Raw genomic sequence first — 13,374 nt, forward strand, 5'->3', positions numbered from 1 at the left:
CACACACACACACACACACACACACACACACACACACACACACACACGCACGCACGCACGCACGCACGCTAGAAACCGGGGAACCAAAGATAATTCACTTTTTTGTTTTCGATGCCAATACTCATTTATGAAATCAAAATTCTTGTTTGCAGGCAAACAAAAAGCTTGTGCAGAGAATATTTAGAGATTTTTTTTTTGTATATTTTTTTTCCTAGAAGACAAAACCAGTTTTTAATGTGGCACTCTTGATGGGTCTTATGACATCATCAACCCCTTTCTATTTAGAATAATGACTTCTTCCACACGCCACGAGATTTGAAATTACCTGTGAAATATATTTCCCCAGGCGCAGGCTCAAGAAGCATGTAAATTACCCAGGCTAATGGCCTCTAGAATTCTCTCTCTCCAACACACACACTTCCACCCCCAGTTGGAAACGTTCAAATGAGATCAGGGGAGACATGCTAAGGGGTAAATATTTGTGGGATGAGAGAGGAGTTGTGCTGAGGCTTCCCCAAGAGCTAGCTCTGCCTTTAGGAGACAAGATACACAAGCCTTATACAGACAGACAGAAGCTGGTGCACTGTCAGCACAAAAATGTAATTTTAAAAGAGCGCTTTCTTGGGACAGTTGCCTGGCCATAATTTCCACAGCACAAGCAACCAAACATACTATGGATTATGCTGCAAAATGCACCCCTTTAATTTTCAAACACCTGATGTTACGGCACATTGAGCAATTGGCAGCAATTTCTCCAACTCTTCTCTCAACTCCTCAGAGAAACAGCCCTGTTCAAGCGTACATTAAGCGCCTCGCTTTGGTGCCAAGGCACTTGCCAGAGTCTGGCCCCCAGAGTCTGGATTCCACAAGGACAATTCCCATCCACCCCAAGACAGGGAAAGAGGGATTCTTCCTTAGAGGTCAAACTCTCCTAGCCACGTCTCTACTCACAGAACATCAGTATATAGAACGAGATGCATCGACTCCAAGAGAAGGTGCTTTGTCCATTGGGAAGAGCAGATATCTGGGAATTATATGGCCTGAGTTCTATTCCTAGATCTGCTATTGACTTACTGCCTGACCTTGTCATGTCAACTCATACCTCTGTTTCACCTGAGCTAGTCATTCATTTTGAAGTGCAAACGTTATAGCAAACACACTAAAAGGAAGTGTTATGTAGGGGAGAACTAGGCATGGGGAGGGAACCAAGGATGCACACACGAGAGGAGAAAGACACCTAGGTGCTCATACTTCAGCGGGGTGTGGGGGAAATGAAATGGGACCTGAAAATATAAATATCCACACACCCAAAAGGGCAGGACTGAGTCAGATAAATCAACTCTTTAGTTGGTGTAAATAGCTGCAGTTCCACTGCGGATCTGGCCATGCCACTAACAGAGCCTACTGCAGGCAGGGCTGATAACCAGTCACCTTTCACCAAAGTCATTCAAATCACAAGAGCCCCTGAAGATCTATACTGAAAAAAAAAAAAAAACAGTAGGTGGGAAATAGGAACGGCCACAAGCTAGCACAGAACAAAATAGGCCAAGTTTATCCCCCCAGGGGGATTCCATTGAAGCAAGTAGAGGAAGGCCAAGGATGAATTTGGCACAATGGTCTTTGCATGGGTTTTTCAAAGTCAAGGTCAAGCTGCAACGCATTTCCCTGGCATATCCATCCTGCTAAGCCACGGATTGACAGAAGCCGTGGTATCACACGACTCTCATTTTCCAGAAGCATAACTAGGACAAGCAACTTGAGCATTTTCAACAAAGAGTGTGTGCTAAGATCTGCACACACTCTTCAGGGTCACACTCAGAGTTCAAAATTAACTACTGGCTCAGGCCTCTAATACAACCACCACAATATATACAAGTGATCAATCCTGAAATACCAAGTCCAAGTACAGTGACAGCAGAGAAAGTGGGAATAAAAGGAATGAGGCTGTGACAATGACATGCTTCATTGCTGTGACCCAAATGAGGACAGCGCTGGCTTCATTCACAAGATTTGCCAAAAATATTCAATACATGATTCAGAATATTCCATGTTTTGGCTGCTGAATTTGGATTTATTTATTGAGTCATATTGCACCTCTCGCAACCTTCAAATGCTTTAGACAACTTCAAACTTTACACTTATAAATATCACCCCCAAAATGCAGCTGCCATTCTGTATACAACAGTTTTAGCGCCAGGCAGTAAAGACACATTCTGCACCCACTTAAACAGGAGCAGGAATTTAAGCAGGCAGATGAAAATTATTCAAAATTATAACTTGGCCCAGTACAGTCAGGGCCTTAGTTTCCATAATAATATCTGAGACAGCACCCCTTCAGGCACACACAACTCCCCTTCCCCAACACCACACTGGGATATCGCACTTGTCCTCCTGAGTCAGGGATAAAGCAATTTGCTAAATCATCAACACCACTTCCTCCTTGGTTGTCTTTGGGAAGGGTCTCCCATCCACGTATTGCCTACGTCTAACTCTGCTTATCTTACGAGAGGTCACAAATGCTATGTGGTATGGCTACATGAATGGGCAAATTCAGTTAGGGAAGAAAGTCAATAGGTTGTACAACCTATCATACAAAAAAATATTGACTCTGGCCATGGGCACATCCATCCATCCACCACTTAACTATGATCTCACACAATATAAAAGGCTCACTCCCTGATGAGAAGGCCACACACTCAGTTGCCTGAAAGCCACCAAACAAGTGACATTTATTAAGTGGCTCTTGCAAAAAACAAGCTGCTTTCAGTGCATGTAATCACATTCATAAACAGCTCGAACCGCCAGTGCAAGACTCTACTTTGAAAGATGTCAGGAAGGAGGGGGGAGGGAGAAAAAAAAAAAAAAAAAAAAAAAAAAAATTCTCACACACCAGCATGGGCAATTCTCCACACAGCATATTGGCCGGAGTATTCAGTCTGATCCCAGACAACATAAAATTGTACCTTCTGAGGCAAATGAGGTACAAACAGGGTTGTCAGAACGGTATGGTGTACAAGACAGCGCAGTGCAAGGGAAGAGGGAAAAGAAACCATTTATCTAAGCAGGCATGATGGTGAAATCAGACCCTATGTCAGACCTTGGCTCTCAAGCATCCTTTCACAACTGGCCACAGAGTGGCATTACAGTTCCATTTCACCCTGCAGGATGCCTGGTTAAGAGAGCAAGGAAAGGTAGGTAAAAGAAATGCTGCCTCAGCTTGGACCACCTTAACCATAAGCACTGCCTCACTGGGGTGAGAACGCTGCCCCAAATCCTCATCAGGCCCCTCAAGATAGTGAATAAGAAGCAGAGCTGATTATATTTCTCTCCAAAGAGAAACTGAGTCAAGACAGCTCATTTCCAAGGCCAACAGAGACAGTAAAAAAGAATGACATAGAGGTGCTCCATTCAGTCTTGGGGCAAGGGGAGGAAAGTTGGTGTTTGTGTCAAAAACATCTACAAGGCATCTCTGACATCAGGTCACATGTGTGGAGAGGGGATAGATAAGGCTTCCTAGGAATAAGCGGTGAGGTATTGAAGCTCCATGAATGTATGTAAATTAGATGAGTTTCTTTCCTTCACACCAAGATAAAAATCAAGACAGAAAAAACTACAACCTCCATCCTCTTTAAAAATGGAGCCAAAAGCCCAAGTTCATTCCAGATCTAACTCCACTGCCTTTAGCAGAGTTGCACTAAGGATAAATTTGGCCCCAAACCTTGAAAACACTTGGATGGCCCTCCGCCTGCAAATAACATGCTTCCAGGCTATTTTTTGCTGTAGGAGACTGAAGATGGTGAATTCTGCTACACAGACAGGATGGTTCAACTGCAACAATAAAATAGCCCACTAATGCATGATGTGTTTGGGGAGGGGGACTAATGTTCATTCACTCCCTCCCGGTGCTCTTGAAATGGCTGTCATTCCATGGCAGGCAGAGCAATGTCATTGGCTTGGTCACTGATCTACAATTTTTAAGATTTCCCAAGCAAAACAAGGAGAATAAATAAAAACTGAGAGGTACATATGTGGAGGGAAGGCATTGATTTTTATACCCAGTTTTGCAGCAAGGGCTGGGTGGGAAGGGAAAGCACAGAACCCTCTCTGAAGCTGAGATACATCTCTAACTGGTTGGAGGCTCACAGACCTCTCTTTGGCTTGCAGGCCTTGAATAATTAAATGCAGTTTCCTCCAACCTTTTTTCCCCTGCTATGCATGACGGGCTGCAAAAAGGTTTACCATTACCTTGGGAAAGGGCTTCTTGTCCCCCTGCAGAGCCCCTGCCAGCACACAGGCCTTATACTCCCCAGTGGAAGTGCAGGTGCATTGTTTTATTCCCCTTGCGCAAGAAATATGTTATTAGCTGTGAATGCTCAAGTATATGGCTCTAATTTATAAGGCTACACCAGACATGAGGAAATGGTACTTTGGCTCCTCTTGGCTCTGCTGAGTTCATTATAGAGCAGTAAAAGAGGCTCAGCCACACATAGCCCAGAATTTGGCTGAACATTCAACACCTGATAAAATTGTATATTAGGTATTCTGCTTAGCTTCTTCTTCACTTTTTTATTCCTCAGTCTCTGTTTTACAGCGGCAAAAAAACCTAACTAGGAACAGGGGACTTTATCTCTTCCTGTCACTGCACCAAGCCCCTAACTAGGTGACCATTTGACCATTCTGAAGAGATTTATGCAAAGCTTATGAACCTAAGGACCTAGCTACAAGAGTCTCATTGATTCAGAGAGAGCGTTATAAGTGAGACAGCTTTATAAATCACCTGGAGCATAGCAGCTGACACCAGCCGCTCAGAGTAGAAACAGAGGCTCTAGACCCCTTGTACCAGGCTGGGGTGTATATAAAATGCTCCCTGGGATCGGTGTCTTGCTATTGAAGGAGTGTTCTGGGGGCCGGTTCTGGAATTTGTAACGAGTCTATATTATAGATAGATAATTTCCTCGTTTGTCACTTGAGTGGAGATGGATTCACACTCTCTCCCAATTCTTTCCACCAATTTAACAGTTTAAGGGGTTAATCTGTTTGTGTGCAGGAAGGCCAAGGAACTAAAGAAACTGGGACCGACGATGCTTCTATTCATCAACAAGTCAGGTACGCGGAGGCAACTGCAAACCCATGCCAGGCCTGCCGCATCATGGAGTGTCGGCTCTGAACTGGGGGATGTTGGGAACCGAGAGGGCCAGTTAGTTCCTGCCAGAGCTCACATCTGGGGGGGCCTTCAAGATGATTGCTGGCTGATACATACTCAGCACTCTCCCCTTAGGGCTTGGATTCCCTGGGTAACCTTGAGCAGGAACCGTTGTACAGCTAAATGGTCTCCTCGCTTAGCACTACACGCTGCCCTTCCTTCTACATACCAGCCCAGCGCAACCAAGCATGCTAGTGCCTAAAACCACATGCAGTTCATTGGAACAGGAGCTTCCAATGCAGCTGAAACATTATACGTTGCCTGATGCAACAGAATCCCCTTTCCCACTAACCTTACCCACTTGTTCTGCAATACGTTGACGTGGTCCCACCTGCCTGCCCTCCAACTGTCAATATGACACACAAAAAGCAGACAGAGCTTTATCTAGCCAATTTATAGGCAACCCCAAGGCTTGATACTCCAGCCCTTAGTCATGGAAATAACCCTTACTGGAGTGAGTAATCCCACTGACTTTAAGACTACTCACATGAGTAACTATTATTCATGGATAAGAGACTCCAAGTCTTTAGGGCATTTGATTTGTGTTCTTTCCCACCCAGCATAAATTGCAACTATATTTCTAACCCCACAGTGATTTTTGCTCTGATGCACGGTGTAATCTCACTAATTTGCGCTTTATTTCGCTGCACACCTCATCATTTGCACATGGAAACTGCGGTCTCCCATTCTCATCCCCGCACAAACTCCTGCAACTTCTTAGAAATATAAGCCTTCCCTGAACAGCTAAGACTTCATTACTTTTACAAAATTTACTGCGGAACATTCACTAGCATGCTGTGAAGGCTCATAAATAAATTAGAGATAGACAATCCTCGGCAGGTAAATTAACATGCATTTTGAAATGCATTATCCTTGGTTCGCTATCATGCTTGTTCATTTACTCGCTAATTGGCAAAATCCGGTAGTTCACAATGGACAACCCTCTCCTCCCCCAAAAAAGTCATCCATGCGGCAGGGGACAGTAAGACAGACCCTGATTTCAACAGCACCAATGTAAATCTGAAGTCACTGATTTCAGTGGTGTCACCCCAGACGGCACTGCTGCTAGTGAGAGGGGAATCTAGCCCACAGAAAGCTAGAGTTTGACTCCTTATTTGAATAGATATGGATACGGTGGAACTCCATGACAGCCAGTTAATAAAAAAGTCAATGGAAGCGGAGAGCTCCCCAAAATTCTCCCCCTTAACTCCTACATGAGAAATCTGACAGACCTTGAGAAACATCCACACTAGAAATGCATTGGGCCCCATCCATCCTCAGTTTAATTCCATTCACTTTGCTGGAGTTACGAATGTATTTGGCTCATTACATATACACAAATTCCACTCTGTTTTGGCTGCAGTGCCCACGGCTTTATCATAGTCAGCTACATTTCACTGATGGTTTTATATCCCCATTAAGTGCCCAGGCCAACAATTTGATTGCTGACATGGGGCATTACCATGCAGAAGAGACAGGATCAGGCCTCATCCCTCACTCCCTTCAATCCCCAGCTCGGTTGATGCTGGGAACTGGAGTCTCCCACAGGAGACAGTCCAGCATGCATTGGTCTCTTGTGCCCCCATTAGCTCATTGAGAAGCAGCTTTAGAGGAAGCTGCTTACTTTCCTAATTGCAGGAAAGGATCCAGGGTTTGCATGGAGTGCATGACAGGATGTGGAAGCCACATACCACATGTTTGCCTGGCCTGATTTAGATTCATATGCCTGGGTCTCCTGTCCTGCAGCCCAATCCCCCCTTCACTCCAACCAATCTGGCTAAACATACTGATACACGCATGCAAAAGTGGGTGTAAACAGGCATCTGAATTAGAGACAAAAGAACCAATTCTTCACTCTGGGAAAATGCTCAGTATATTTATCATCTGACTAATATCTTCCAGTCTCGAATGATATCGACCAGCATTAAAAGATTGTTGAAATAAGGACTCACCAAAAGAATGATAGGGAGGTTGTTACAGTTGGTGAGTAATTCTGCCCATGTGCTTTCCTCAAACAGTTTAGTGCATTTCCAACTCCATGACCACATCCCAAAGAAATCTATGCCATTCAGGTTATCAGTCCTGTATAGCCCTACAACAACAAACCAAAGTGCATAGCCCAGAACTCAGGAGCAACTCTACAACAAACCACTGCAGATACCAAGAAAGGCAACAAATTTGCTAAAGAAATACATTTTGCTTTCCCAGGGTTCTTAGGAAAGCATATATTTAAACGTTCCGACAGTGTGCTTCCTAGCAGAGTATTTAATTCAAGGAGTACTTGCTTGAGAATGAGTTTTTAAAAGACTCCATCCTACTTGGCTATTTCTTCAACTTAAAAACAAAGCTGTTGTCCAAGTTATGTTGTTTATTGTACATGTACAGTGTTGTACTGTAAATATACACTCCAGCACTAGACCCTCAAGGGCACTCTGCTGGCTTTTGAAGCCCAAAAGCCAATAGACTTGCTTGAGGATAAACTCCCAGGTTCCCATTTAGCCAGCAGCTGACCACCTTCATTGGAATTTTAAGGAAGTTTTGCACAGAAATAACAGTTTCCTCAGAATGGAGCCTCTGGACTAGGCCCAATTGTGGATTCAGAGGGATGAATTCTACCCGCCAGCGCTCAGGAGGGTCCCTGTTCATTTAAGAGGGAACCTCACACACTCAAGACCAGAACTAAGTCCTTAACAATTAAAACAAATAACAACAAAACAAATCTTTCCAGGGCTGAAAGAAGCAAGCCGGTGCGCCGTGATGAAGGGGGTTCATGTAAGCAGGGAGTATGGTGCATTTAATCCATTGGAGATAAACAAGAAACGCCTCTCATCATCATATTGCCCATGAGCAACCCATACTGAGGGATGCTTAGCAGTACAGAGGGAACTGCCTTCCTGGCCTCCTCTCTGCCAGAGGGAAAGTGGCTGTGGCAAAGAACGTTTGAAAGTGGTTGAGAGGGGGAACAGAACTGAGAAAATGAAGAACATAGAGGATCATTAAGAGAAAAAAAATGGGCCCTATTAGTGAGGGATCCTGCAGAATGAGCTTAAACACTGAGCCAGGTCAGAAACGACACACATTCTGACATGCTGGTTGACATGGTTCCCATAGTGGCTTCACTGTCAGGACCAAGGGCTCACATGCAGCTGTTTCAGACACAAGCCCTGAGCAAGGGATGTCTGGGAAAAGGGGCAGGAGGGGGAGAGAAAGAAAAGGAGATTTCAAACATCTGAGAGAAATATAGCAAATGAATGTTTTCCGAATGGGGAACTGAAGCACATCAGGAGGTTAAGGCCCAAACTTACCAAAATGGCCAGTTTTGAGGCAACCTAAAAACGTCTGGTTTTCAGAGGTGCTGAACACCTGCAGCTTCCGCCAACCTCAGATGGAGCTCTCAGTGCTCCGGATAACGAGGCCTGCAGTGTCTAAAATTAAAAATCTCACCAAAAATATACATCACTGCCCACTTTTGACAGCTGCCCAAGTTCACAGAGGAACGGCTGTGGCAGGGCCAGCAAATGAAGCCACCTCTCTGAATCCCAGTCCAGCCCCTCAACTGAAAGGCCATCCTTCCTCTCCTCTGACATCCAAACAACTAACAAGATGTGCTATCACAGCAAGAGACTTAAGCATCCAACTCTCACCATGGGGGATAAAATGTTTCCGAACACACATGCTACCCTACAAGAAAATGGGTCACCGCTCTCTAGCCAATGGCAACTTTCTTCAAGTCCAAGTGATAAATGGCAGGTTCACAGAGGGAGGCATGGGCTTGCTCTGTTTGCAGGGTTTATATAACAATTTATATACGGGCTATTCTCCAGCAGTTATGCACGTGTAATTCCCATTAACAGGAGTTTAGCGTAGGCACCAACAGGAGAACAGTCCCCTAAGTGGTCAGCATTTATAGAGAATATGCATTTTATATTCTAACAATGATCAGGACGAATCCATCAGGGAAGCATACAGCAGTTGTTGTGCCTTCGCAGGGATCTCACTGCAATCCAGCACCAACTAGCTGATGCCTTTAAGTATTTAAAAGAAAAAAAAATCAGCATCAACCAGCAGCCTGTTTTTCCCCCAGAGCCATTAATCTCATTCACGACATACACACACGTGCCCACCCATAACAAGAAAATCAGTCGGTCAAGTGGACACCACCCAGCACGCCTGCTTGAATGGGTCTGTTTCAATTCGGGATTTTGCTTTCTAAATCTCAATGAGAAATTTCCCTTTGGACAACTGCTGAGCTGAGCCTTCCTTAGCTCAGCATAAGATGATTAAAACCATGTTACCCAGGAGGAGAGAGAAAATATGGAACACTGACTATTTACCAGGGACAGAACCAGAAACCAATATCCAGAACCGCCACAGACAATGAAAGCAATTCCTACTTTCAAAAAATTAACTGTTTTCCCCCCGTCCCACCAAAAAAGGAAACTGTTCTAATCATTGCACATGCTGCCCTAGGTCATAATGAAACAGTTCTAGGGAGTCTGCAAAAACAGCCTCATTCTTGAGGACCCTATAAAGGGAGACAACTTAAGCAACTGACAAAGAAAACCTCTAAAGATGAGCAGGGTTTCTAATAAAAACTCAATATTGTTCTTTGTTGATATATGGAAGAGAAAAATTGGTTTTGTAATTGGAAGAATTTAGCATCCAATTTAGTTTCGAACAAAGGAATCCTCCAAAATTATACCTGCGCTACAGGTTTAAATTAAGTCTTTTCAATCACTGGACCAGCAAGAGGGGGAGGGAGGCTTATAATAAGGAGAACTGCCAGGAGAAGGGGCTTAGTCTGAGTGTAACAGTAACTGTCACAAACAGTTTTCTTCTGTTAAATATTTCTTTCCTTGAGTGACAGATGTTACAATCCTGAGAGCTCCAGAGTACCGTACATAAGGCATTACAGTCCACATGTTACAGGGCATTAACCTACTGCCCAGCAATCATGCCTCATCATCATCCAATACTCACACATGACTTCTTTTTTTCCCCCCAGGTTCAGAAAACAGGTCATAATGAGAATAAAATAACACAGCAATAAGAGGCCAGGCTGAGGTCTCAGTTCCGATACTTTTCTTCTTCAGATGCAGCATAAACCAGAATTGCTTTCTGCCCTCTGTCAGCAAAGGCACACACACTCACACAACCCCCTTTTAGGGCCAAACCTTCCGCTTTAGAAAAGCTTATGAGCCATATATTGTCATTACTGGGCCCAGTTTTGCATTCCTGGCACACGTCAAACTCCCACTGATTCAATACAGGATTGGGCCCATTCTGGTAACACTGTCATTCTATTGAAGCTGTTAACGAAACATACCTTATACTAAGCACTGTTTTGCCAGGAGTTTAACATGTCTAGAAAAAAAATTGCTGTGAGCTAAAACCTAGCATAGCAGACAGGAGCAATTTAATAATATTTACTTAATCAATTTGGGTGGAAGAGGGAAGCAATTTTTTTTTAAATAAATTATATTACTCTATAAACATGTCTCCTGATTTAAGATCCTTGTTTAAACTTTTAACACACACACACAAAACCCACCACACCCTAACTTTAAATTAAAAATGGATATCTGGAAAATAATACGGTCTGATACACTTCAAGATCTCAACAATGTTTTTTGGGTTCCCTCCCCACCCTTCCCCCAGATTCTGAATGTAAGGATCCAATCCTACAAACCTTACTAGTGTGATGAAGGATTAACAACACAATTAGGCCCATTGATTTCAATGGGACTTCTCACATGAGTAAGAATTACTCACATGAGTTGTAGCTGCAAGATCTGGGCCTAAAAATGTGCTATTTGTGCAGTGCAGGCATATTCCACACACCCCGGCAATAGACACCTCTCAAGGTTTTATTCTGAGGAACGTGTGTGCATGTTTGACAGCCAGATTGACAGAAAAAGATCCCAACAGCTCAGTATCAGAGGTCAATAACATGTGGGCTCAGAAGTATGATTACAATGGGCTCCATAACAGCCGTGGAGTCATCTCTATGATGTGGTATGATGCCGAATAAATAACACAGCTAACTATGCCTTTTAGAATGGAGTGCTAGTATAGTAACACAATAGACCATAATGATTCCAAATAAATAATTCAAATAATTCTGTTAATAAGCTTCCTTTTTAGAAGAGCTAAACACGAGTCTAAACATGCATTCAAAAATATTTTGGCCCTTCAGTAAGTTACATTAATTTCAAAAAGTCTTTCATCAAATATTTCTTTAAAAGCATGAGCAAAAATCTAAATATATATATATAAAAATCTGATGCTTAAATACCACAAAAATTGTGACTCAAAGCAACAAATATCCGGGGAGGCAAAAACAAAGTTAAGGGTGACAGTGCCATTATTAACCCATGTCATTGAGACCTTTCGCCACCTTCAGAAAAGCACAACGTAAGGACACAGTGTCAGCCTTTACTCTGAACAGCCTGGCTTTCCCCGTTTTCTGGCACAAACGCTTAACGTCTCATAACGTAGATGGTGGCATCTCAAAACACATTCCAGAAAGGTTTTGGATGGATTTGAGGAAGGGAAAACAGTGGCAGCTATCACATTGTGGAATGAACAAGTGAGAGCGCAAAAATTCCCAACTCCAACAGTAAATATAAAGGAAGGATGTGGAATTATTACCCTTCCCCACCCCCCGCACCTTTCTCTCCACCCAAAAAAATCATATGCTTTCTGATTTTGTCTCACCAGACTAAAATCAATTTGTGTCAGTTCAGAGAGGGGGAAAATATCCTCAGATTGATAGTTCCACAGCCACAGGCTATTATTAGTTTGTACTAAACTCCACCGGGCACTCCTGGATTGCAGATGCTGTACTGTGCACCTGTCAACCAGAAAAGCAACCTCTGTTTCTTCCTCTCAATCAAAATTAACATTTAGATAACTGTATTAAAGAAAAAAAACAGAAACCTTCAAGCATTGGTGAAGTTTGAGTCTTCTAGCAACTTGCAGTCTATTTCTATTTTCCTTACGGGGGAGGGGGGGCGGGGAACAGGAAGGATTTCACACCAAAGATTTCAAAACTTCTTATTAGAAGAAAATAAAAATAAGGCTGCCTAAACGAACCGCCTAAAAGAAGTAACTTGCTGGAGTGTCACCGCCTGATAACCTATACAGAGGAATCTTTGCTCCTGCATACACACTCCAGGTAGTCACGCACTTGCAATACCGAGGGGCGTGCAATGCAATACTCAGAGCCCATCGCCACTGCTGCCCCCGATCCCTTCGCACGCTGCGTGTATTAGAGAGTTTGCCAGAGAGGAGCTGGGGGTCATTACGTTAATTAACTTTCACCTGTCCCTCCGAGCACACGTCTCTCTCTCCCCACACCTCACTTTCGGAGGCATCTTCCTTGAAACCCGGGGAACTGCTATGCCCACGCCACCCGGGCACCTACCCCCGCCGCTTCTCTACGGGGCGGCGCGGGGAGGGTGCCGGACCCGGGCGCTCGCCAGCCCCCCCTCCCGCGCCTTGCCCCGAGGGGCAGCGCGGAGGCAGGGTGCCGGGCCGGTACTCACGTGTAGTGCTGCGGGAAGCTGTAGCCGTGGGCGGCGGGGGCGGCCAGCAGCAGGAGCAGCAGGAGCGGGCCGAGGGGAGCCGCGCGGCGGGGCTGCGCCGGCATCGCCATGTTGCCATGAAAGATGCAGCGGGGAAGGGCGAGCGGCGGCGAGCAACCTCTGCCCCCCCTCCTCCTCCTCCTCCTCCTCCCGCTCCCGGGGCGGCCGAGCGCCCCCTCCCCCGCCGCGGGTGCGCTGAGCAGGGCCGTTCTCAGCGGGGCGGCCAGCAGCACTGAGCCCAGCCAAACGGAGCCTTTCCCTCAAATAGGCTGCCGAGGCGCCCAGCCTCCTCCCCCCTCGCCGCTTCTCCCCCCCGGCCCCCCCATCGCCGGGCGGCACGCGCCCAGCCCAGCCCCGCCGTCGCGCATGCTCCCCCCGGCCGCCGCCGCCGCGCGCCCCGGCCCGGCCCGGCCCGAGCGCTCCGGACTCGAACGGGCGCAGCAGCGCAGCCCGTCCCCGCTCTCTACCTGTGTCCCCCACCCCACCAGGCTGTGTCCCCGCTGCAACCCCCGCCCCCCGATGCATCCACCCCTCCTGTGCCCCCTGCAAACCAGCTCCCCCATCTCCCTGCTCCAGCCCCTCCCT

The 13,374-nt window shown here is 45.5% G+C and overlaps 1 protein-coding gene across 1 annotated transcript in view; it reads right to left on the reverse strand.

Annotated features, from left to right (window-relative positions):
• CACNA2D2 (calcium voltage-gated channel auxiliary subunit alpha2delta 2) overlaps positions 1-12,860 on the reverse strand; it is a 585,144-nt gene extending 572,284 nt beyond the window's left edge. The window contains exon 1 of the mRNA XM_026657031.2: positions 12,751-12,860. Within this exon, the coding sequence (XP_026512816.1) occupies positions 12,751-12,860 (110 nt within the window). The remainder of the gene's footprint in view (positions 1-12,750) is intronic.
• Between the last annotated feature and the right edge of the window lie 514 nt (positions 12,861-13,374).

The sequence above is a fragment of the Terrapene carolina genome, unplaced genomic scaffold (assembly GCF_002925995.2).
Source record: "Terrapene carolina triunguis isolate 2854851 unplaced genomic scaffold, T_m_triunguis-2.0 Scaffold235, whole genome shotgun sequence".
Taxonomy (NCBI): Eukaryota; Metazoa; Chordata; order Testudines; family Emydidae; genus Terrapene; species Terrapene triunguis.